The following is a 26,974-nucleotide window of genomic DNA, read 5'->3' on the forward strand; positions in this document are numbered from 1 at the left end:
ATATTTTGGTATTCTCGAAGGAACAGAGAAAGAAATGTAGTTAATGAAAAGCATACCTTGGTTTAGGTAGGTGAGCGTCTCCTCGTGCAGTTTAACAGCAGGGGACGTGGCGGCACACAGCACATACTGAAACGGAGGATTCTTGGTGTCAGACTCCACAGGAACACTAACATCTTCCTGCTTAAAGATTGGAAGAGCCAACACGTCACTGAGGAAAACACACACACACACAGAGAAACGGACGTTACGAAATATGTCGGTTAGAACCACAGAACCTCTCCCATCAGTATGGAAATGGTTGTCACGGAAACAGGTATATGGGGAGCCCCCGTCTGCTTACACCCAAAGACACATGACTGCTCTTGCATACTTCTGAACCACAAACATACAGAGACATTTTCTCATCACACTGCGAGGAAATAAAAACAAAACAAGAAAAGGCAGATATGTTTTGTTTTGTTTGGTCTTTAACTTTCTATTTCTTTGTTCAGCACTCTGGAGAGCTTTGCTATATTTAAATGTGCTATATAAATAAATGTATATAAAAAATTGATTCTAACTAAACAATACAGCAAGGATGCATTAAAGTGTTCAAAGATAACAGTAAAGCATTTATAATGTTAACATTTTTATTTCAAATAAATGCTGTTTTCCCCCCAAACTTATTAAAATAAGAAATGTTTCTTGAGCCCCAAGTCAGCATATTAGAATAATTTTTGAAAGAGCATGCGACACTGAAGACTGAAAATATTATATTATATTTAACAAATGCAGCTTTGAGCATAACAGACTTCAAAAACAGCACAAAAAATAATAATAATCTTTCTGACCCCCAAATTTTTATAGTAATATCTATGTACACAATACCAAACAATTAACAATGAATTTAAACAATATTTAGCCCAAAATATTCTTATATTCTATCTATTAGGCCATTGCTCTGAGCTTTTCCAGTCGCACACATACAGGCGGTATGTATCAGGTCAGTGCAGTGACAGCTAAAGACGCTGAGTCAGTTAGCTGGCAGTCTGTTTGACATGACGTGATGTTTGTAACAGGATCCTTCCTGCCCACCAATCTGCAAGTGTTTTCTGAAATATGAGCAGCTCCACTGTAACATTCCGTTCCACAGCCGCTCATTCCACATGATCGCAAGTCAGATAATCAGCATCTCACACCCTCAGTTACCTCAAACGCAACACGAAAACATCACATTAGCACCCCGTCACTGCACTGACTTACAGACACAGCAGGAAAATAATAAGCATATCTCCATGATATCTGGAACTGGAACTTATCTCACCCTATTCATTGAAAACAACTGCAAATTACAAATGAAGAAAATTTCATATTCCTGTCCAAATCTCATAAAATTTATAAATATAAGGGCAGCTGCCTGCAGTGTGACATGTTACAGTTAATTTTAAATTCATTTAAAGATTGAACAGCATTTTGATCATTCTTTTATAATCGTGCATGCAGGTTTCATGACCTCATTAAATCGGAAAGTACAAGTAATTTTGTATTTATTTAAAAAATGTATGTCATGGAACCATTTTAAATGAACTAGTCAATGCAAAAAGACAATCTTTTAAATAAAATACATAATTTATTATTATGCAACATCAATACAAAATCTGCCTGATACTGATAAGCCAATTATTACTGATTTTTCTGGGCAACAATGTGCAAAAATGCGATTAAAATGTTTAAAAATAACTAAATAGCAGTCAAATAACATGTTTTAACCAAAAGTCTTTGGTCAGGTTATGCTTCAGTGACCCAAAAACACTGTCTGGTTCTCTAACACCAATAGAGAACTGTGTCAACTGCAAATCTGCAGGGCGCTGGAAGAGTAACAAGAAACTTGATATCAGGGAGGGAGAGCATGTGAACAGCCCTCTTCCCGATGTCTCACACTACAGCGCTCCCACCACCAACAAATCCTCCACAGAATGTAAACTCAAAACTGATTCGGACTATACTCTCTCACACAGAGTATTTCTGACACTTGCAGAATAACAGAGCGCTCCAGGGAAAGTGCTGATGTTGCTCTTTCCACCACAACCTCCAGAAGCCCACCACATCCCAGAGTAATCGTTCCATGGAACCTGACCTCAGGCACATAATGTGTATTCCTATCACGCAGTGACCACATTTCAAACTCTTTGTGGCCAAATGGGAATAGCGAAGGCTGCTGGTGATTTGTAAAAGCGACATATAGTTTAAATATGCTCCATCATTAAAAGCCCAATGAAACTGTGACGTATGCAGGGGGATTGTGGTTTGCCTCTTCAAATGCTGTGGATGCTGCAGCACCTGGCATGCAGTAGAAACTCATGAAAAAAACTATATACAACTATGAATAAATTGTGTGATGTTTCTGACAGATTGATTCTGGTCGGCTCAACTTAATAACAAACGACTATAATAATATTAGTAGCACCTGAAAACAAGATTAAAAAACATTAAATAATGATATTTTCCAATAGTATTTCTAAAAAAAATAAGCCCAACAGTAAAGGTGGACCATGTTATTTTTAAGCAAAATAGAGCCGTTTAGTTCTGATGTCAATTAGTAGGCCAACCTGAAAGTTGATGTAGGTGCAGTAAGTGCTTGTCTTTTATTTTATATTGTGATTAAGAATTTCCAACTGTTTGGTCACGTGGGTGCAAGAGGATATTTCTCTGGTTGTGTTTCCTGTTTGACAGATGTGTGAGTAGCAGGAAATGCTCAATTTCTGTGGTCCACTCTAGATGTTTTTAATCCATCTTAATTGTCCTTTTACTTATATAAGCAGTTTGTTACATGAGGTCAATACATGTTTATAGAAGGTAAAACAATGGGAACGCATCGGGGATTTCTTTTCCAGTTACTTAGCGACTACATGTTGTTGCTATACTTTAACCAACAAAAAATGCACTTTTGGATGTGTGTGTGTGATATATATTTATTTATTTTTATTGTTTTTTTTTAAATATAAATTATGAGGGAGGGAGGCTGACACTTATGTCATTCTCAGTGCTACATGGGAGTGGGTGGGCACAAGATCTTTTGGTGTGATTTTCTGCTTTCAAATCATCGACTGGTAGACATTTCTTTGCAGAATATCTTCATGTAGTTTTCCACCAGAAATTCACTGATAAACATTGTTATTTTTTAAAACGGAAAACAATGCAGATTATTAACAATTAACAACCTCATGGCTCACAGTAGGTTTAGTTATCTTTTCAAATAAATTCCCCCAAAATTTGAAAGTGAATAGGATTACTTCCAGAACCCAACCGTCACACTCTTCAGGTTCCCTCAGGAATTGATTTGGTTGTATGATGCAAGGGCCTGCAGGATCCTAGTTTTTTTCCCCTTCTTTATTTGGGTTATTTAGAATAATGGTTTTATAACTACAAAATCAAACATTACCACAATTATGACTTTTTCTAACAGGTTTCCTAAACCAATTCCTCTGTGTGCCATTGGTCAGTATGAGAGAGTCCCGCCCTCAGGCTGGTGTCATTGGTAGAGCAGGTGCTATTGAGCCAAAGTATTTACATTTTTTTTTGAGAATCAATTATCCAATGACTTGTTTGTCTGCATAATAATCTGGCATATGAATATTTTATCAAATAAATATAATATACACATCACCTTTAATTTCCTTAGTTTAAATGTACACAGAAAAAGCAGACAGACTATCTCGAGGATATGACCATCATCTTAAATATTGCATCAACTTTTTAAGTCTCAATGACGTAATCATAGCTTCTATGCGCAGTATCATATGACGTAATGGAGTTCAACGTTCGCCTCAATTTCTATAATCATTAAACGATTTATTGACGAAACAGTTTAATGTCCTTTAAAACAATACATACGAAGATATAAGATTTAAAACCAATTCGTTTAACGTCAAGTAAAGCGTAAACTAATTCTTTATAACTGTTAATTTCGCGTCTCAGAACAGATTTCAAAGAACACTGTGTTCCAGGAAGTAACATCACTTCAAACGTGCATGTTATCATTTCAGTGCAACCACGTTATGACTATTCGAAAGGAACATGAGAATGTTGATTAACACTCTACAGCCAGATTAAAACAAATGCAAGGTCTCGTTAGCTCTCAATATGGTCAGATAACATTAGAATGCAACTCATTGTCTATTGTTTTGAGCTAGCTATAGCAACTCTCTTATAGCCATTTTGCATCCAGCGGACGACAAAAAACAATCTCGTGAAGGACCAAATGGTAAATATTCGTATCAAATTATGATTTTTTTTAAACTATAAACACAATACCGAAATCCCGAGGAATCCCGAGGTTCGCAATATAGCACAGCGATCAAAACGGCTAGCCAACTAGCTCGCCGTCACAGATGCATCGCCCCCGGCTCAGGGACTCCTAGGAAGCTGCTGATCGGTTTGCATGCTGCTCTAACCTCATGCTGTACGCGCCAGCCCCGAGCTCCTGGCCGATGCCAGACAAACTGGCATCGAAGTCGTGCACGAGTCCAGACTCGATGGTCGCATCGTCCATCTTCAGCACCCACGCCATGGCGCCCAGATCCTTCTCCTCCGACTCTAACCGCAGCGCCGCCAGCTTCGCCTCGTACAGACAGCACCTGCGCGGAGCTCGCGTCGCCGCAGGAGTCAGCTAGTCCTACTAGAGCTGGTTAGGTGGCCGCAGAAGGCTAGCTGTTGAAAGCAGGACAAACGGCTCTAGCCCTGACTGCCGTGTGCCTCGCCATTGCTTGAGTTCCACAGTAACACAGGCGAGAAATAACGCAAATCTCGAGGTGAGGTGAGCTGAGGCGTCGCGAAAGTCAAGTCAACCCTCCACGCAACACCTCCTCGTGTATTATCCGTTTCCAACTCCCGTGTGTTATGCCGTATACATCAGCAGCACATCATATCTGTATGCAATCTTCCATTATATAAAGCAGGGTGGGAGGACGCTGTTGACTGTCACCGCATTCACACGCAATGTCCGCTCGAGTAACTGGGTTGGCAGAGCTCGCTTGCTCGCACGCGTTCATCTAATCCTGCACGCGGTGCGGTGTCTTTACGCTCTCCACTCTCCGGAAACGTTCGCCTAATTTCATCGCGCTGTCCCGCCCGTTTGATCTTTCGGAAGAGGCTAAAATATCACCACACACGGACGCAACACACCGTCTGCCACCATTCAAACACCAAACGCGAGAGAGTTGCAGGCAGGGATCTGGGTCTGGAATCTGACAGCCAATCACGTTGCTCTGCGAGTCGCGCTCAGCCAATCAGCTTCAGAGGATCTGTCGTCATCGTCTCCCTGGCTCGCGCTCCGATACATTGTAGCCACTCTCGGCTTCCAAACAAAATAGAACCTTTAACTTCCAGTGTACAAGTTAAAGGGGTCATATGATGTTGCGAAAAGAACACTATTTTGTGTTTTTGGTGTAATGAAATTGTTTACGCGGTTTAAGGTTCAAAAACATTATTACAAATACTGTAATATTTAATATTTTGTAAAATTATTATTACAAATACTGTACATTATTGTTTCTCCTCTATGCCCCGCCTTCTGAAACGCGTAATTTTATTTATTTTATTTTTTTACAAAACTCAGCAGTCTAAAAAACAAGGTTGTGCTCTGATTGACCAGCTATGCAGTGCATTGTGATTGGCCGAATAATTCAAGTGTGTGACGAAATGTTATGCCCCATACCATACTGTGTCCCGCGACTATGCATCCGTGGGGAAATGATCACGGATTTTAATGACTTATATTGTCTTTTTTAGCATTAAATGTTATAGCTGAAGGGGTGGTTGATTTCAATTTAACTTTTTTAACATTAGTAAGTAATGTTGCTGTTTGGATATAAACAATATCAAAAGTTAAATGCAAACAGAGATATCTTCTTTTGAAATTCTGGCAGTTTAATGCCTTCAAAAATGGCTGGTAAGGGACTACAACAAGCATCTTCCCAGGTCCGTTAAGTCCCAAACCCAGATAAACCCTGCCCCAGGGAAAACGCAACAAAGGGGGCGAGGCCATGTTGTGCTGCTTTAGAGAAAAGGAAGACAAAACTAGGGGTGTACTTAAAAATCTGTGCATATATGAATCGTGATTCTGTCTTCTAACGACTATAATGAATTCAGTTTCAAAACCAATGTTCTAAAGCAGCGGTTCTCAATCCTGTTCCTCAAGTCGCCCTGCTCTGTATCTGTATCTCTCTCTCTCTCTCTCTCTCTCTCTCTCTCTCTCTCTCTCTCATTCAGATCATCAGATCAGCTCCAACAAACTGTTCCATTGATACACTTATTTTCACAAAGCAATGAGAAGCGTTATACATGGACACACGTACGGTTGCTGTGCTGTAATAAAGTTTTAATCAGAATAAAACGTATATTAAAAGCTAACAGAAGCAGTAGCATTTACAAACAACAGCCTATCTAAAAGTATGAGACAACAACAAACAAACATACTATTAAGAGCCGTGCCTGCACAGGTTCTGGCAATCCTCTTCATTAATATTTTCTGCATCTAAATCAGGCTCAAATTGATAAACAATATAGAGGATGTCATTGTTTACAATACAACCGGAGCACATTCTGAGCTTGAGAGGGGCGGGATGTTCAGCTCGAGGCGATTTAGCGAATCACAACACACTGAGCCAGCCGATCAATCTTCATAATAGGGATGGGCTATACCACATATTTTGTTTTCGATACAATACCGATACTTTTAATTGCCAGTATCATCAATACCGATACGATACGATACTTCTAAACTGAACTTTGAGATTATGAAATGTATTTAATTATTATGAGTACAATGGGTAATAATACCTACTTAACTTTATATTTGAAATCCATTTTAACATTTAATATGCCTTAATTGCTTTTACTTATTAGGTTACATTTTCGTTTACACATGGTTAAAATGTGTTTACTGTAATGGTAACCAAGGAAATCTACAAATACTATAGTTAAACTAGGTTCACTTACTAAGGTTCAATGTCATAAGGGACTGCCAGTAATAGGCTGTTGCATGCATAAAATGCAACCTTTTTATTTGGAGAGTGATTTATACTAACAATACAGAATAGAGCAAGAGCAATATAAAGTTTTAACATTCAAATTTAAATACATGTACTGCACAAAATCTGCATTGTTCTGGGCTGCCTCTTCCAAAAACATGCTTTCTTATTATAGGCTACTCTTGGGAAACGCAGCTCTATTTAAATGCAATGTCAGAAGTGAGTGAATGCTCTTTGTAATTGATGGATTCTGCCTTGCAACATTTGTGTGTTCAGATGAGCAGGAAAATCTCTTCCACACAATTATTTGCTAACATAGGTAATTCGTCCAATTTAAGGCATATTGTAGGAATTATTTTTTGTTTAATAAACAAAATCATTGGTAAATAAAAATACCTTAGTATCGATATTTTTTATTTGAGAATCGATACCATTCGATACTCGCATCAGTATCGATATATCAAAATTTCAGGATCGATTAGACCATCCCCTTCATAACAACAGGAAATAAATCAAGGCGTTTGTCAGAGAAAGGACAGATCGATGTGGAATAAAGGTAGATTATGTAAAAAAGTATTCGTTTTTAAAAAATTAAGTATGAACACGTTACACGTAGACTGCACCCCATAAACACAATCAAGCCTAGAAAAAAATCAGTCAACCACCCCTTAAAAAATCTCAGTTTGTGTACTACTGTAGAAACAAAGCCACCTACATCTTGGATGCCTTGGGGGGTAAGCAGTTAAACATCTAATTGTCTTTAAAAGGGCTGCAACTAACAATTATTTTGACAATAGATTAGTTGGTCGATAATTTTTTCGATTAATCAGATTAAACCCCCTATTTTCTTTATTTTAATTTTAACTGACAAAAACAAACTATTCCATATTCTGCCCAATGTCCTTAAAACAAATGTGCCAACTGAATGCTATGAAAACACAGCGCTTAACAATTTATTAGACCAACTGTCATAAGACAAAACACAAATATTTTAGAAATCTGTCAAAAAAAAAAAAAGAATTCTAAAAATGTTATTTTAATTTTTGGACAAATAACAAACTAAAACAACTAAATAGTATTTATTCACATTATAACACAAATTGCCTCTGTTGCCTTTGATAATAGCTCCGGTGCTTGCATTATGTATGTACTTTTTGACTAATTGTGTTAATTGTGTAAAGCACTTGACAATTTCTGCCTGTCCTTCACAGATAACAGCAATAATTATATTATAGCATTAAAATAGCTTACTGTTGTTACTAAAAAGCTTACACATATTGGAGGTCTAACCTATACAGAAAGATATAAAAAAATTACAATAATGTTAGTTAAGAACAGCACAAACCTTACAAAATTGGTTAAAACCCTTACATAAATTTGTTAATAACTGTAGGCTATATAGTGAATATAGTTTAAATCTATAGATCCAAAATTAAAACAATAAAGTTGAATAAAATCACAGAAATGCTCTGCAAGAACTCGCGTCACGTGCACTTTGATCACAGTTAGTCTCCTCTTACTGATTCTGATTCTCATTATCGATAGTAATCGATTTTATCGATTAGTTGTTGCAGCCCTAGAGTGAACTATCCTTTTAACCACTGATTTCTAGTTGTGTTCTCTTTTGGAAGGCCAAACAAAGTAGTTTCGCTTTCACAACGAAACAGTCAGCATCTCCACGACATGGCGGCGGTGGCAACAATACTACAGCAAGAATCAAAGTTACTGCTCCTTTCTTTGTGGTGAACATTTGGGTGGTGTTATGCAAGTCTTCCCACACACTGATGTAGACGTGTGGGGGCATGTTTAAATCAGGCATTTTAGCAAAGTGTGGACAGGTCTTAACTTTTATAAAGAATATCTCTTTTTAGGGATCTTATCTATCCATGAACAGCTTGTAACACTCCAAAAAAAAAGGAAACTGTAGCATCATATGACCCCTTTAAACGACACATCACCTGGTGGAAAAAATGCAAACTTACTGAATATGTAAGATTGTTTTTATAAAAAAAATTATCATTTAAATCATAGAATGTTTAACACAATCAACACATTATTTTAAAAACCTCAGATCTTCAGATGACAGCCAAAGTCCACTTTTAGCTATTTTTAGACTATTTCCAGGCGCTGTATAATATCACTGCGTCTTATGCATCCATGGTACAGCAGCAAAAGTTGCTTGATTATTATGCTGGAATGAGAGTATAGTTCCAAGCCACATTGGCCTAGAAACTTTTCATTTTCCATCTGTCTTACACAGTGTAACTACAGAAGATTCAAGTTTTAAATAAAAAAAATTAAGATACTCTTGGTCATTTTTGAGTGAAATGCTAACGGTCTAATCAGATTCAATGATCTGTGCTAAGCTAAAAGTGCTACCGCAAGACCCAGTGATCGGCTGAATGGATTTGAAAACAGTAAAACTCAACTGTTTAACTCTAGGGGAGTTGGAAAATGAGCCTGTTTAAAAAAAAAAAAAAAAAAAAAAAAGTGGAGTGTTCATTTAAAGACACATTTTGGGTGTTTTTAACCTGTTGTTGTGGTCTGGACAGGAAGGCAGACAGGCCTTTGAACATCATTAGATTCTCTTAAACAGACCACCAACCTATAAACAAAACAGTCTTGTGTGTTTACAGCTGGGAATGTAGTTGCAGCGCTGTGAGACAGCTGGAAAACACCCGATTCATTGTTTTACACTGAGGGCACAAGTGTCCTTGAGAAACAATATTGCAGACTTATAGATGAATTATTTCCAGATGAAAGTTATGTAGCAAGTTTCTATTTAGTGGGAGATAACAGGAAACAGTAGAATAGTGTGTATCACCAAGACATATTTGAAAGGTTTGCAATGGCCAAATGAAGCCAACAAAAGTGCAGAGGATTAATACAATGACGTTTTTTAACTGGTTCTGATTTTACTGCACTCTAATTTCTCATTTGAGACAAAGGATTTTAGATCATGTGATAAAATACTTGAATATGTTTTTCTAGAAGTGGTTTTGTATGTTGATTTTAAACACCTAGGGTCACCATCATACTTTTACTATGGCTGTTGGCTATTAAGTGAACACAATAAAAGCACACTGGTTTACGCTGATATTTGCTGGCCATTATTTATTTGTTTATTTATTATGCCCTATGAATTTTGCGTCATTATTGTATTATTTGCATTTTGTGTACGCAGAAATTATTTTCATGTAACAGCAATATATGACATAATAATTTATAGCATCGTTATATAATATTAAAAATTGTGTATAATGAATTGAATATAATCTGTAATTTTAACCCAGTTGAAGGCGCTTCTCAACAGAGTAAACAAACTTGAAAAAATGCGATTAACAGATATGAGAAACGAAGCTCGTCAGGACTAACTTACAAAGAAAACTAACTGAATTTCAGACGGAAATACCAATAAAAGTTAGGTCCTTAATTTGCATTAAACACGAGAGTTGTTCAGTAGTGCTCAGTCTTACCGTGTGTTACTGCAGCTGAAGGACTGTCGACTCTCAAAGCTCCCAGTGTGCAGCTGGCAGAACAGCATTGCATTACTATCTTCTAGGAAACCCGCGATCAGTGACCGCTGAAAAACCAGTGACAGACAGCGAGCAAAGCAGTCTCGCGTCGAGGTTCGCTGTTGCTCTTGTTTACCAGATTCAGCAGTGGACTTCATCCACCGAGACAGCGCACGCGATCGCCCCTCCGAGACTCTGCAATATCATTTCACTACATAATCAACATTTTTTTTTTGGAAAGAATTTCATAATTATATTCGGAAACCTTGCATTACACGGATCAAAAGCGGCAGTAAGGAATTTATAATTAACATAACATTTATATTTCAAATAAACGCTGTTCTTTTCAACATTCTATTCATCAAAGAGTCCTGAAATTATAATTGTGATATTTCCCAATATTACTTAGTTTACTGTATTTCTGGCTAAATAGTGCAGCTTTATTCATCTTTAGACACATCTTTTAAAGACATGAAAACTTTTGAAAATTAGTGTACATTTTTTATTCCCTTTAAACAGTCTATAAATACAAAAAAACAAAAAACTATTTTTTTTTTATTTTTATTAAATGAAAATCAAAGGGTCGTTGTTTGGAACCCATTAAATTTTATTATGAGCAAAAATGTTTTAATTATCGTTAAAAATATCTTCTTTTATGTTCCACAGAAGAAATGGTAAAGGTTTGGAATGACATCATGATGAGTAAATGATACCAAAAGTTTACATTTTGTGTCAAATAACCCAACTCATTTGTTGTAGTCAACTACTCAGGTAGCATTTGGGACCCTGGACCACAGAACCAGTCACGAGGGTCAAGTTTTTTAAATCAAGATTTATACATCATCTGAAAGCTGAATAAATACGCTCTCCACTGATGTATGGTTTGTTAGGACGTATTGTGGCTGAGATACAACTATTTGAAAATCTGGAACCTGAGGGTGCAAAAAAAAAACAAACATTCCAATTATTGAGAGAATTGGCTTGTTGTCCAAATGAAGTCCTAAGCAATGAAGATTTGATATATTTATGGTTGGGAATTGACAAAATACATCTTCATGGAACATGATCTTCACTGAATAATATCCGAATGGTTTTTGGCATATAAGAAAATCGATAATTCTGACCCATTCAATGTATTATTGGCTATTGCTGCAAATATATCCATGCTACTTAAGACCAGGGTCACATTTAGAAAAATAACAGGGAGACATATAGTTCATTACTGTACATTTTCTTTATTTTAATTTCATTGTTAGCACAGTTCTAGAAATGCAGTAGGGAGAAAGAGAACTTCCTGATGGAGGAGAGAGACCGACACTACAGGAAAGAAGTGACAAGACAGTTGCGGCATTTAGATGTGTAAATACATTTCTACAAATTTCCCATTAGAGAAGAATGACACTAGCTACTTAAAAGAATCCACACACCCTCAGGACATCACACGATCTTCTTGAATATCCCTTTGTTATTGTATATATAGATACATATTACCTATGTGGTGCGGTATCACATGTGGCTTCGCTGCAATGAGAATCTCGGGTGTGCGGGGCGACTGACGCGTGGCCCTTTAAGCAATGTATGCAACCAGATAAAAAGGTTCAGATTTATTCATGACATGCATAAAGCCAAGCAAAGTATGTCTTATTATAGAGCAAGCTGGACCAACCTGATGTGAACTGATATGACCGTTAATAATAATCGATAGTGAGCATTTAGGAACATTAATGACACGTCGCTCAGACCAAGAAGTTTTGAACTTCATCTTAAAAATCTGAGTTTCTCATAAGCTCTTTGATAAAAAGAAACCATTTCCATGTTGCACAAAAGAACACCCACAACACCCCCTCTTTCTGCTTGGTTTCCACCTTCCCTGTCTGACACACACACACAAACACACACACATAATCTTCTCCTTAACAAGGCAACAAAACTACATCAGCAGTCCACAACCTGTGCCACAGATAGAGGTTTCTCAGACATGCACACAGAGAGACGGTGATCCTAGTTTGGAGGAAGAGTTTCAGTCCGACTCCGCTCCTCAATGCATGTCCCACTGGAAGGTTATGCGGGGCCGGAGGAGGGTGTCCAGCAGTGTAGGTGCATGCGCCTGTGTTTCTGTAGGTAAGCAAGTGTAGGTGTTTGTTTGAGTATGCATGTGAGTTAAAAAGCCAGCTAGGGTCCCCCTGCACTAAGAGAGTGCTGTAGTTCTGAATGGTGGCGGCACAGCTACAGGCCCTGCCCTCCCACATCTGAAGACTGGTCACTTCCGCCGGAGCCGCTCTGAGCTCGCTTTATGTACAAATTCAAAAGTTTCAGCTGGGAAAAGAGAGAGAATGTACATGTTACAGATGTTCGGAAATCTAAAACCGAGAGATAATGGGAGGTGGAAAGGCGGGAAAGGGAAAGAGGTTGGGTTCTGCAAGAGGAAACGGCTCACCTTGCTGCCAGACAGCTGGCTGAGGTGAGGTTTCAAATCCTCTCCAATGACAGCGTAGATGGCCACAAGGCAAAATACACACGCCTTTCGTACACTGCTCTCAGAGTCATCATAACCCTGCAAAGGAGAGAAAAAGATCCTTAAAACTAGCAGGGAGCATCACCATATAACCTTACAAAGATGCTCAATATTAGGGTAAGTCAATGTATTTAGCTTGTTCCTAAATACGTCCACTAGGGGGTGTCAAAGGGGGTTAAATTATGTATAAAGTCAACTATCAAAGTTTGATAGTATGTTCTACAGCATCTAGAACAACAGACAATCCGTGTCCTGACATGCCAATCAACTGAAGTATGTAGATTCATTAACTGGAACATGTTAAATATATTTTGCTATATCATTAGGAATGGGAATAGTGAATAACTGAACAATTCCGGTTCGGAGATAGATTACTCAATGGTAAAGTACACTGATTTTAAAGGGATCGTTTACCCAGAAGTAAAAATTTACAGTGTTATCATCTTACATCGGCTTCATCAGGACCAAAACAGGACTGTATATATCAGCAGCTATCAATAAAATATATTCATCATTTAAAATGAGAAACTGAAACAAGGATATAAGAGGTATATGCAGATTTATGAAATGTAAACAAAGCAGTGCTTGCTTACCATATTGAATATCAGTTATGTTGATAACAGTCTTGTGTATAGAGGATATTGCTCGTTTTCATCACTTTCACTTTAATTCTCAAGCACTGACTCGTTAGCTAAACTGAACATAATGAATGTTGCCAAACAAATAGTTTTGGTGACCACTGACTTCAACTGTATGGACAAACATCACTAGAGTATTTCATAATAACATTTTTAAAATAACACTTATCAGAAACTGTTCTTGCTTCCTTACCCTATTCATACAGCTAGAGCTCAGTAAGATTTGTTAATGAAAGAATTTTCTTATGCTCACCAAGGTTGCATTTATTAATCACAAATGAAATATTACAATTTCAAATAATTTTTATTTATTAATTTGATGGCAAAGGTGAATTCACTCTAATATGCTGATTTGCAGCACATTAAACATTTACAATTATTATCAATGTTGAAAAAGTTGTCCTTTTTTCAAGATTCTTTGATGAATAGGAAGTTAAAAAGAACCGTATTTATTTGAAACAGAAATCTTCTGTAACATTATAAATCAATTAAACTTCATTTCTTCTTCAAAACTAAACCTTACTGACCTCAAACCTAGAGTATATAAAAGAGAGTATTTACCTGAATGAGGCCAGGGACGATCTCAGGGAGCATTTGAAGGAGACCCTCTTTGGGCAGCCGGTCAATGACTTTGTTGAGCATCTTGATGGCAGCTAGGTTGATGGGGTAATCAGCCGACTGGATGATGGGGCACAACACCTTAATACACTGATCGGGACTTATTGAGGTGGCCAACATAGACGCTGCCTCTTCTGCAGCCCGTACCACCTGATACAGAGACAAAAGGAGATTCTGTGTTTAGTTACAGTCTGAGCTGTCGGTCTAACATGCTTCATGTGTGTGTCAAGGAGCCTGGACCTCTTTGTGTGGGTCTTTATGTGCTTCCAGAGTCTTCATAATGGTGAGTTCGGCATAGTTTTTAAAGCGCCACGGCTGCCGGTTTAAGATCTCCTTCAGCACCCGCAGTGCTAATGCCCGAATGACATGCTGAGAGAGAAAAATAAAGATCAGCAAGTAAATAAGATGCATTTGGTTGTCTTGATGATTCAGATTAGAGTGCGTTTACAGCAGTGAGTGTATGTTTGCATGCACCTCTCCATCCCCAAGAGTTTCTAGGAGCAGCAGGAGGATGGTTTTGAAGTGCTCGTCCCAAACATGCAGTTGTGTTTCTCTGATCAGCTGCATTAGCTCACACAGCGCTGCTTTCCTCTCTTCCACCCGCTCGCTGTGATTCGAGAGCTCCTTTAGGAGCTCAGCAACCACCTCAGACTGGTCGACGCCACTGTCTGTAACACCACCAGCAGAAAGGAAGTCAGACCCACACATGTGCTTACATGTACACAATTCACAAAGCAGCTACAAATAGCTATGGGAGTGCATTACCATCAGTGAAGGACTCAGCATCTTGGTCTGCATCTTTCAGGCTTTTACTGAAAGGGGAGGAAGTGAAGGAGGTGTCGGAGTAGCTGACTGGCTGGTATTCCTTTGTTGGGCGGGGACTCGAGGAGAGGAGGGGCATAGTATTTAGCAGAGAGGTCTTGTTATCCAGCGCCGTCCGACCAGAGTCTGTGGGTTGATCACCACCCTGCACAGACACACATTCACAACACATCTGTTTCATAGCCTGTTTCATTTCAATACTTCATTCCAACTGGTCAATCTCAGTGGTGAAAACTCAAAAATGGTTTTATATAATGAGTGCTTAACTGTATGAGTGGTTTCATATCACTCTGCAGTCTCTCTCTTTTATACAAACACAAGTTGGTAAATCAAAATTGCTGTTATTTTGGTATCACTTGTATACTATTAAAGTGTTTCTTGGTAATTTGAAAAAGCTTTTACAAAAGCATTGCCCCCCCATATCATTCCATATGATATGAGAAAAAAACCTTAAATGAATATCCCATAATTTCATTAGTATTTATATGATAAAAATGTTTTTACTATCATAGTATTTAATAATACAAAAATTACTAATATATATATATATATATATATATATATATATATATATATATATTAGGGGTGTAACGGTTCACACAATTCACGGTTCGGTTCGGTACGTTTTAGATACAGCAAAATGTAAAAACATCTCAACTTTTCAGAATGCCGCAACCGCACCGCTGATCATGTGACAAGAACTAACCAATCAGCTTCATCCTTGTAACAACATTGAAAGCTCAGCCAAGATGAAGGAACAGCTGATCATAGTTGTATATGGATTGCCATTTTGAAATAAATTTATTAGCATAGCTACTGCAAGCGATTTTTAGAGCTGCAAATCCATTTATCCTTTGCTGAAATTTCCGCGTCTCATGGAGAGAGCACGTCATTGTTGCTTAGCAAAGACAGACGCCTCATGAGAGCTTCTGCCCGAGCGATTTGGAAAGGAGGAGAAAGCGGCGCGACTAGCGTTTTCCACGCGTTTTTAGGCACGATATGTGAACGGCCCCTAAGACGCTCGCTCACTCTTCTTCCCGATGAGTACAAAGTTTTATCATTACAGTGGTGCCGAAACCCGGGAGAAGGAGGGAAGCGCTTCGTTACAGGAACGAGGAGTGAGGCCAGGTGTAGTGATTGGAGATGAGCTACACCTGCGCCCAACCGCCAGTATCGAGTCCCTGTTTGCTTTTATTTATGCGCACCAGTCGTCCGCGAGGGGCTGGTGCGCTGTTTTGTGTTTATTTTTGGAATTATTAAAATGTTTTGATTGTGCGCCGGTTCCCGCCTCCTTCTTCCCGATGAGTACAAAGTTTTATCGTTACAGTGGTGCCGAAACCCGGGAGAAGGAGGGACGCGCTGCTGAAGATCCCTCGCCGCTGTGGTGAATCCGCGGTGCCCTCGAGCTGGCGAAGTATGTGCCGCCAGGGACGCTCGAGGCGGTGGGCTGGAGCGAGTTGCCGGGGACGGGCGAGCTCGCTGCCGGCCGCCCACGATATGGAGGGGCGGCTGCCGTCCGTGAGGGAGCGGCGGAGTCGGCGCCATTCGCCAGGGGGCCGGAGCCTGCTGCCTCCACGAAGGAATCCGGAGGTGCAGGGAACGGGGGACTCCTGCCGGCTGCCCAAAACCGGAGGAGCCGTCGCCGTCCACCGGGCGGCGGAGGAGTGTCGTGCCGTCCGCCGAGGGCCGTCCAGTGCCACCGCCGGGTACCGCGGAGGAGATCACCCAGCCGGTGGAGGGCCGAGCAGCAGTGCGTCTGGGAACCAGAATTTTTTTTTCCTCTCTCCCCTCTCTCGTCCCTGTCGCTCCTCCTTCCATTTCCTTTTCTCTCGCCTCGTCTGTCCTACCCCCAGGTTCCCGCAGGTCCCCGTGAGCGGTCCCCCCCGGAGGGAAGGAGTGGGGAGGGGCCGAGAGGCGTGGGAACGAGGAGTGAGGCCAGGTGTAGTGATTGGAGATGAGCTACACCTGCGCCCCACCGCCAGTATCGAGTTCCACGTAGGAGATGGAAGGATATAAAACTGGAGCGACTATAGTGAAGGACTAGAGAGGACCAGGCCTGGGACATTATTTTATGTGTTTGCTTTTATTTATGCGCACCAGTCGTCCGCGAGGGGCTGGTGCGCTGTTTTGTGTTTATTTTTGGAATTATTCAAATTTTTTGACTGTGCGCCGGTTCCCGCCTCCTTCTTCCCGATGAGTACAAAGTTTTATCGTTACATATATATATATATATATATATATATATATATATATATATATATATATATATATATATATATATATATATATATATATATATATATATATATAGACACACACACACATACACAGTGAAAGACTTTTCAGTAAACACTCGCAACAGGCTGTCACCTGTTAATGCAGAGCGTCATGTTTTTTTTTTTTTTTTTTTTTTTTTTTAAACTCTCATTTCATGTGAAAGATTAGAGGTTTTACGTTAATTTAATTATGATACAGGAGATGTGTGTGATCTTCCGTTATATTTTTCGTAATATTTGGCTACTGTTCTAATCGTAGCCTATCCTACTGTTATAAACGAAAACTAAACAGCCTACTATCCATGTTTATTGAGTTAATATTCAATTACATTCATTTCAGTTACCAAGTCACCAAACATATTCTGATTTTTAAAAATAAAAACACTTTTCTTTGCATTGCTGCACTGTTATTGAAAGGTTTTGGTTGTTTACTTGGGTAAGCATAAGCTTGGTTAATTGTCAAAAAAGTTTTTCGCACTTGTCATCCTGGCATAATGTTGGCTATTCTTTTTTTATTTTTATTTTTATTTACAGTTAAAATAAAATAAAATGAAAAATACATTGCTGTGTACGTTGTTACTTCATTAATGTGTTTTACTGTGTTAATGGAATAAGGATGCGAGTAGGATTCGGTATTCGGCCGAACCCCAAAAATCTGGATTCGGTGCATCCCTAATATATACACATGTATACATTTATATATATTCCGTTTTCATTTTGAAGTTTTAGTAATCAGGCTGTTTTGTCATTATTATTAGTTTGCTTTTAAAATTTATATTTGGCTTTGATTTATTTGGTCTACACTTGTGTTTCTTACCTCTTCTCCACCATCTCCATCTCTTTTTCGTGGTGGCTCCGTCATGTCCTCTTGGCTGCGGACGCTCAGATTCTGGATGGCCTGACTGACTCCTCTCAGGGAGCTGTAGATCTCCTCAGAGTTCATGTTTTCGGTATCGTAATCAAATGCACTATGCACACACAAAATGACACAGGACCTGGTTATGGAGAAATGCTGAGAAAACTCAAACAACAACATTGGTGGAATGAATCTATGTCCATGTTTGTAGTTTGTGACTCAGTGGCATACCTTGGAGAAGGTGTGTTTTGTGATGTGTTGGTAGGGGACGTTAAAGGGCTCGACCAACTGGCTGGTGATCTTGGAGTGTGTCGGGTGAGCGGGCTTCCCATTGGAGCCTGCGAGAAAAAAATGATTTAGGCTTACGATACATGGGGCAACTTTTTGAGCAATGTTGCCGGGCAAATTTAATCAATGTTGCCATCAACAGGCAACCAGGTGAGACACAGCAACAATAATAATAGTATTAATAATTACAATTATATTTATTTGATATATTAATATTATAATTATTTCCTACTGCAAAAATATTGAATATTAGTTTTATTGTAATTTACTTAGTATTTAACAATTTAAAGAGATAGTTCACCCAAAAATGAAAATTTGATGTTTATGTGCTTTAGGGGTGTGCCGGTACTAGTATCGATACCAAACAGTTCCCGGGCCAATTCCGAATGGAAGTGATCATCCCTATCCCCTTGGAGTGGGGACTTTGGAGTGAGCAGGGCACGAGCGTGCCATTAAGTAGTCGTTAGGAATGCACTTGGCAAAAGGAATGTCAAAATTTCCTCATTATCTTCAGCTGGGATGTTCCCGTGACATTGCAGCACATGTCCTGCTCACGTGTCCTGCTCACTCCAAAGTCCCCACTCCAAGAGGATAATGTAAGTGGATGGGAATCATGGCTAAAACAAACAATAAAACAAAAAAGAAACTCATACAAAAACAAAACCAAATGGAACCCTGCAGCTCGTGACGATACATTGATGTGTAAAGACACAAAACAATCGGTTTGTGCAAGAAACTGAATAGTATTTATATATAGATTTTTTAATCTCTGATGAACTGCAATGCCTGAACTGTATGAGCACCATCTAAAAACACAGCCTGCGTGTGAGGTGTCTTCTTCTTCTTGCTTTACGGCGGATCAAATTACCGCCACCTATCTCTTAAATGGACCTAATTGAGATTGAAGATAGAGTGTCAATGGTCAATTTGAGAGATAGGTGGCGGTAATACACTTATAAGTCTATGATCCACCATAAAGCAAGAAGCCCATGCATCACATGCAGGCTGTGTTTTGAGGAGGCGGTCATACAGTTCAGGCATTGCATCAGAGGTAAAAAATAAATAAACCTATATAAATACTATACAGTTTCTTGAACAGTTTCTTGAATCGTTTTGTATCTTTACACATTAATGTATCGTCACGAGCCACAAGAATGCTTTTTTTTTATTGTATGTTTTAGCCGTGATTCCCATACACTTACATTATATGACTGATAAATCTCAGTTTGTGTTCTACTGAAGAAACAAAGTCTTGGAACCCCTGGGGGTAAGCAGATGAACATTTTCATTTTTGAGTGAACTATCCCTTTAATAATGTGAATACTTTTATTTACAGCTTAATTTGTATAATTTAAAAAGATACCTATAGGACAGCACCACCTCAATCATATTTCACATTATTCTAGCATGTTTAGAATTCTGGGTGGTATAAGATACAACACAGTGCTCATGTTAGAAACGTGTTGATCACCTGGGCTGTGTTGCCTGTGTTCCGTAGGTGGTTCTGCAATAATTTGGTGGCTCCATCCTGAAAGGTTTTAGGCAGTGCAGCTAGAAGCATTGTAAACTCTGGTGTGTTCAGCTGGAACAGCGAGATCAACACAGACTGTGCTGCCTACAAACAAAGAACATAATCAGACCCTCAAAGAGATTAAAAACTAAATATAAATAAACTGAGAGCTCACATTATGAAGCTGAAAACACAGTGTAATGACTCATCTTGTACCTTTCTGACGTCGGAGCTCTTGGGTTCGGTGGTCCATGTAATAATTCGTGACACTGCCAGTCTGGTTTCGCTCGAGTTGACAAAATCCTGTGGCTCCATTTGTAGTGTGAGTGTTTCTATGTACTTCAAAATGGCCACCTTCACCTGAAACATTATCCCCGTGTTACAACTGTGCAGCAAATTCAGCTTAGGCATATTATGTCATTGAACAGTAACAGTCACTCCAAAAGTTCTGCTTCAAATATTTCACCTCAATCACAAATCCTCCTTCAATCAAACTTTTCCACACTCAGAATCAAAACCCCATCACGGCTGCATTCCATCAGTTACAAACAAGCACACAAAGCCACACGTTCACAGCTATTCGTGAATCCATGACACGAAGCAAGACAGCAGGGGGAAGTTGGAGAGAGCATGTCAGGTGTGACAGCTTTTCAAAGACAAAAAAGCTTGTGTCTCAAGAGTATGTGTTGTCAGCGGGTTGTGTCCTGCTCTCCTTCAGTGACGCCCCTCTCTCTCGAACATCATGCCTCCAATAAAAAAACCTTCTTCTGTCAATATTGAATAATTAAGGTAATAACTCGCCCTCGCCTGATATGGTGCTCAAGAAACATTTCTGATAATCAATGTTAAAAACAGTTATGCTGCTTAATTTTTTTGTGTGGATACTGTGATATATTAAGGTACTTTGATGAAAGTTCAAAAGAAAAGCATTCATTTTAAATAGAAATCTTTGTAACATTAAATGTCTTTACTGTCACTTACAGTAATGTGGATTGCCTAGACGGACTTGCCACTAAAGAATTATCAAAATAAACATGTATGTAATGGGCAGGGTTCTCAAATTGTGAATTATGGGTTGAAATCTGCAGATCTATCTGTGAGTTTCTGTGGAAGAGGTAAATTCAGTAACTTCTCTAACTGTCGGTTCCTTTTGAAACTGGATTTGGCGTGATTTAGGTTGAGCTGAGGGATTTTAGTTGTGAGAGCTGCGCGTTATAGAACTGCTTCCCCTGAGTCTCACTGACCTGTACTGCTTGGTGCCACACTTGGATATTTTCCTGCAGTGTGCAAACATGCCGTCGCTTTCTGAGGGGAAGCAATTCTATAGCCCCGCCCCCGTACCAGCAACAGCGCCTTTTCCCCGGCTTCAGAGAGAGAGAGGGAGAGCACATCAATGAAAAGAAGCCCCAGACAGACACGCAGATGAGGGGAGGGACAGGAGGGAAGACTGGACAGGATTAAAAAAGGCTGAATGAGAGGCAGATGAAGGGGGAGATGGTTTGGTTAGAGGGGAGTTCTGTCTTTGCGTGCGTGGACTTGGCAAATATGGTTATGGGCTTGGCGTAGGACAGTGTTTCCTAAGCAATTTGATTGTTGCAGCCAAAGGTAACAACACAAATGTTTTTGTTTTTTATATTACAATACAATTTTAATTAAACTCTCAATATAAGATGTATCTTTTCTCATGTATTTTGTTTTTTATCAACACTTGATATTTAATTGTTCATGTTGATTTCCTTTCATTTTACATTTAGACTATCTTTTGCGGTCATCTAACACTGTAATGTTTGCAACCAAACTATTACAAATCGGGGAATTTTGGAAATAAGATAAATTATTAGATGCAAAACAAAAACGTTTGTTTAAATTACATTTTAAAAAGATGCCTTGGAATCTAACGGAAATAAATAAATTTTATTTAAATTTTACATTTAATTTTTAAATTTTAATTTAATTTAGAGCAAGTTAAAGCACTGAAGTTACTGAAAAAAATAAAATAAATTGAAAGTACATAAAGAAAAATGAATTCATGAAATGCATGACAATGGCAAACTAAAAATGAAAGCCAATTCAAAATATTAATAAATACAATAATAGTAAAAAAAAAAAAAAAAAAAAAACACTGCTCCCTTATTAACTAAATTAAAATTAGGTTACTTTAAGCATTAACACTAAAACTGAAATTAAAATAAAATTAAGCTATATACAATTTTTTTTTTAAAAAGACAAGAAAATTTTTAGAAAATAAAAAAACCTTAAACTTAATAAATACTATAATACTATATAACTAATGCAAAAAATACACTGGCAATCAATAAAACTATCAATAAAAAGCAAAAGTGTATTTTTTATTGTGTTATCAATTGAATTATTCATTCACAAATTTGACGAAGCATTAGCAATGCAACAACTGAAACAGTGGCTCTTCAGATTCAGCTGAGGTGCAGGAAACACTGAGGTAGAGGTTGGAGATTCTTATGCAAGGCAAAGTCCTTGTGGCTTGCATGAGATTTTATGGAGGGATAACAACAACCTGAGAACACTGACCCAGTGCATGATATCCTGAAGAAACTCCAAAACAAGCACTAAAGTAAGACCTGGCAGCCGCAATCCATGTTACTTTACATTCTCTGATACCAGCATGATGCACAACACTATCTCAAGCCTAGTCACTCATCCACACAGTGTGAGAAGATAAAGTGTCTCCAAAAAAGCACTTACCTTTAAGTTGGGTGTCTGTGTTTGATCAACTGTGAATCTCATTAAGATAGTGAACTGGAGATCATTCGGGAAAGATTCTCTGAAGAAAGACATAAGAAATGAATAAACTACTCTCAAGCACCAAAATCTGTGTAAATAATGGATTCCAGTTTTTCCATTTTATAACATACCTTGTGACGTCTAAGGCTTTCTGTACTTTGGCTTGTACTGAGCCGAGCAGATCCGCTCCCATTTTCTTCAGCAGTTGTGTGAGCAGTACAAAGAGCCAGTCCTGCAGATCCTCCTTATGAACTGCAATGAAGTCCACCAGTGTTTCCAAAAACATGCTGAACACCTGGACAAACACCATCAGCAAAACAGACATCAGAAATATCAGACATCAGAAATATACAACCACATCTAAATCAATAAAAATACATCAACAAGAATGCATGACCACAAAAATAATCACTTTTGATTCATGCATTCATCTCACTCAGTCAGAGGACATTTGTTGTTTATTTGTTAAGAGTTAATGGTGCAATGTTTTCTCTCCCAGTAGGAAAATATCTAAGCAGTGCCAATGCCATCACCCAACTTCACCCAAAACTGTGATGCGCAAGATATAAAAGCTTAATATAAATTCTGATTTGACTCCAACTGAATGGCAGTAGTTAGTAAAAAAAACGAAAAGTCAATTGGAACAGCATAAATGTCATGATACACTGTCATCATGATGGTCTCTATATAATTAATAGTTAATGTAGGGAAGTTATATAAAATAGATAGATATGGGGAAATTTTAAGTAAGCAGAAATCGACTGGTTCACAATATTTGATCAAGTTTTTTCAAATGGCACACTATGATTCAGCCTGCAGTTTATTTTTGTTTAATAAAGGCACTACTTAGTTATTTACCTACTTGGGAATTTCAGAAGATTTGTCCCTTTAAGAACAAATACAATGTAGAAGTGAACAAAACTGCATGCTACTTGTTACATTACAGCCAATATTCTGAACGATCAAACATCCAAACTACAGATGTTTACAATATAAACACTTTTAAGATATTCTTGATTGGTTAACAGCAAAGCCACAGATTAATAGCAGGATCAAAAACATCTTTGTCATCTGTTAGGTGTCACTTTTTCATCATCCATCATTCATTCATCATGTTCTGGATTAGTACATTAGGAAAGTAGATTGCACTGTTAATGCTCAGTCCCAAGCACAGCCCAAAACTGAATAAATGCTTTCCAGCTATTTATTAGAGAAGCATCTCACGGTTTATGGACACTGGCATTGCATAAAAACAAACAAGCAGTCAAAAAAAAAATAATAATTGCACAATAGTTAACCACACTTACTCTCTACAGTTCCACCACAGGGTAAGGCATGGAAAGAAACAAACACACTGGTGAATGTCCGTAAAAAGATATAAAAGATAAATGCTAACCATTTGCAGAACCATTTTGGGAACAACATAAAAATGAATAAATACATAAAAAAATTAAGTTGACCATTTAAACATGTTATGATACTACATTCAAAGGTTAATTCATGCCAAAATGAATATTCTGTCAACATTTACTCACCCCATGTCATTCCAATCTCTTTAGAATATATGTACAGCGATCATGTCTTTTCAGAAGACTTGGATTAAACCACTCAAGTCCACTGTATGCGTTTGGAACGACATGAGGGTAAGCAAATGAAGAAAGAATTTCCATTTTGGGGTGAACTACTCCTTTAAGGAAAGGATTCAAATACTAGAAATGAAAAATAAAGCGCCCTTTTGAAAGGAACAATATAGATCAATAAAAAAAGGGGCAAATGGAATCAAATCCATAAGCATATATTTTAGTTATCCACATAAGAGGATCCAGGGTTTTCTATACCCTGAAGAAAAGCTTGGGTTGCTGTAGAATGTGATTGTGTTGGACAGGAGTGTGAGAATGACTTCTGTACCTTAAAAGAGGCAGAACTGATACCGGATTCTGCCGTGCCGAAGCCTCTGGAATCACGCTGCAAATCAGAAAGAGGGGCGGGCCATGAGCCATGAGCCCAGTAGTCAGATAAATTGGGGGCGGAGCTACAGTCTACACGACTATATACAGAATCCCAGAAGGAGGTTCAGGAGAAAGAGACACACCTCAAACTCGGGTTAGTCTGTGTGCATGTAGGACTGGGATGTCAATTCAACCAATAGTTGAGGAGTACAATTTTTACGAATTATTTTAATTTATATAAGAAAAGACACTTGAGACATCAGCGCTTACACTGAAATCCTATATTGAAGTTTCATGTTCTCATTTCATTCTCTCTTGTGCTTTACATTGTCGGGGGTATATCTCCCCATCCCCCAGCAGTGTGCAGCATCCACCTGGATGATGCGACGGCAGCCATATTGTGCCAGAATGCCCACCACACACCAGCGTACTGGTGGAGAATTTCATGAAACTTTCTCCTTTTTTTTCAGGAATTGTGACAGTCCCAGTGTGTGTGTGTGTATGCGTGAATGCAAGCAAGGAAGGAAGGATAGCTACAGAGGAAGTTTGGACGTCGGGCGTAACAGTGGTTGAAAAAAGACGAGCGAGCTGTCTAAAATCAGAAGTCCACTCAAACCAAACCATGCGATTAGCCACGGTCTTCAACCCCAGAGTTAGTGTGCACTGCACATGCCTGAGAGTGTGGATCTGTGTGTCTGTGGCGTGAATACGGGCTGTGGGTGAGGCAGAATCCGATACAGTCAAGCGGTTTCGTTTGATGCAGCTCATGCTGGTGTGTGTCTTGCAGAAGAGTGTGTGCATGTGTGGTGTAAGTGAGTTCTGGAGTTTGAAACCGGCAAACTAAGGTACCTTGCTGTGTGGGTCTGCAAACATCCTTGTGAAAATTTCGCACAACCTCTTCAGCTCAACACGGCTGAAACAGATTAACAAGAATAAATGAATCTTTCACTGAACATGAATCAGCAAATTTAGTAAAGCTGGGATATGAAAAACAATCACACCTCATTTTGTGTTCGAATGGGTTACCTGAGAGTTCGTTGGGTTTTTAACAATGCTTGCAATCCCATCAGCCCCTCTTTTCTCTCAGACCAATTGGCAGAGGCGCAGCGATTGAGCACTTCGGCCACGTCCTCAGTCTGCCGCATATACGTCGGAATGCTGCCATTCCGGGAGCTGTAAGAACGCTCCGAACATGCACTGGAGGCGTCGCTATTTGCATCATCATCCGAGTACATCCCATAGGTGTCATACCGCCGCCGAGCTGATTTTTTCTGCTTAGAAACAGACATCCAAATTAGAATTTTAGGTATAAAGTCAACACTGAGACTATTTAAAAGAAAAAAGAAAAAAATGTAAAGTCATCTTAATGCAGAGAGACAGACAGAAAGCCAAACAGACTAACCTTGCCCTGCATATCTCCTAATAGCTGGCAGCATTGTTAAAAAAAGCCAAAGGTTAAAGCATGAGTTAAAGACAGACATTTAGCACATAATACACTGAGTAGATTAATTTTGTGAGTAGTTATTTTTCTACAAGTTTGCATACCCCTTGCAAAATCTGCAAGATGCACATTATCTTCAAAAAAATAAAATAATAATATGCATATGACACTTTCGACATCCCTACATAATATTCAATCCCAATCCTTTATAAATATATATTGATGTCAAAAGTAAATTTTTATAAATCTTTTATACTTCTTTAATAATATTCTTATTCTCACCAAGGCTGAATTTATCTGATCACAAACACTATAAAAAGTTATTGTAAACAATTATTACAGTTTAAAATAACAATTTTCTATTTTAATATATTTTAAATATAATTTATTTGATATGAATTTTCAGCAGCCATTAATGTAAACTTAAGGTGACAATTATTTCAGAATTAATTCCAATATGCGGATTTACTGCTCAAACATTAACTATTACCAGTTTAAAACTGTTTTGGTGCTTAATATTGAAATAAAACCAAGATACATTTTTTTTTATTAATTATTTTAAGTAGATATGCTGTTCAACAATGCAAAAATCTTTACAGTCACGTCTGAGCAATTTAATTAATCCCTGCTAAATTCAAGTAATAATTTTTCTTAAAAAAAAAAAAAAAAAACTGACCTTAAATATCTGACAAGACAAATAAAATAAATGACTTCTCATTTTAAAACGTCCTAAAGTCAGATTCTGGGCATGTCATTGGTTGATGAAAGGGTATGTA

General features: G+C 38.4%; 2 protein-coding genes across 42 annotated transcripts in view; both read right to left on the reverse strand.

Annotated features, from left to right (window-relative positions):
* The window catches only part of ubp1 (upstream binding protein 1), a 28,131-nt gene extending 17,433 nt beyond the window's left edge, over positions 1–10,698 (reverse strand). Inside the window, exons 1-2 of one of the 2 annotated variants that reach the window (XM_026288675.1) lie at positions 10,487–10,698; positions 57–208 (exon numbers count right to left, since the gene is read on the reverse strand). In XM_026288675.1, the coding sequence (XP_026144460.1) occupies positions 57–208; positions 10,487–10,683 (349 nt within the window). In that variant the 5' untranslated portion in view covers positions 10,684–10,698. Of the gene's footprint in view, positions 1–56; positions 209–4,433; positions 5,224–10,486 lie in introns of those variants that run through there. The other variant, XM_026288676.1, reaches the window with a different exon arrangement.
* Positions 10,699–11,740: 1,042 nt separating this feature from the next.
* clasp2 (cytoplasmic linker associated protein 2) overlaps positions 11,741–26,974 on the reverse strand; it is a 48,888-nt gene continuing 33,654 nt past the window's right edge. For 14 of the 40 annotated variants that reach the window (XM_026288693.1, XM_026288686.1, XM_026288687.1 and 11 more), the window contains 17 exons: positions 26,160–26,183; positions 25,784–26,031; positions 25,607–25,670; positions 24,717–24,773; positions 24,116–24,118; positions 22,940–23,103; positions 22,770–22,848; positions 20,265–20,408; positions 20,010–20,153; positions 18,482–18,588; positions 18,212–18,362; positions 15,062–15,263; positions 14,771–14,964; positions 14,537–14,665; positions 14,240–14,446; positions 12,963–13,079; positions 11,741–12,841 (listed from right to left, as the gene is read on the reverse strand). In XM_026288693.1, the coding sequence (XP_026144478.1) occupies positions 12,752–12,841; positions 12,963–13,079; positions 14,240–14,446; positions 14,537–14,665; positions 14,771–14,964; positions 15,062–15,263; positions 18,212–18,362; positions 18,482–18,588; positions 20,010–20,153; positions 20,265–20,408; positions 22,770–22,848; positions 22,940–23,103; positions 24,116–24,118; positions 24,717–24,773; positions 25,607–25,670; positions 25,784–26,031; positions 26,160–26,183 (2,124 nt within the window). In that variant the 3' untranslated portion in view covers positions 11,741–12,751. The remainder of the gene's footprint in view (positions 12,842–12,962; positions 13,080–14,239; positions 14,447–14,536; positions 14,666–14,770; positions 14,965–15,061; positions 15,264–18,211; positions 18,363–18,481; positions 18,589–20,009; positions 20,154–20,264; positions 20,409–22,769; positions 22,849–22,939; positions 23,104–24,115; positions 24,119–24,716; positions 24,774–25,606; positions 25,671–25,783; positions 26,032–26,159; positions 26,184–26,974) is intronic. The other 26 variants (XM_026288708.1, XM_026288714.1, XM_026288707.1 and 23 more) reach the window with 8 other exon arrangements.

The sequence above is a fragment of the Carassius auratus genome, chromosome 19, assembly GCF_003368295.1.
Source record: "Carassius auratus strain Wakin chromosome 19, ASM336829v1, whole genome shotgun sequence".
Classification (NCBI taxonomy): domain Eukaryota; kingdom Metazoa; phylum Chordata; class Actinopteri; order Cypriniformes; family Cyprinidae; genus Carassius; species Carassius auratus.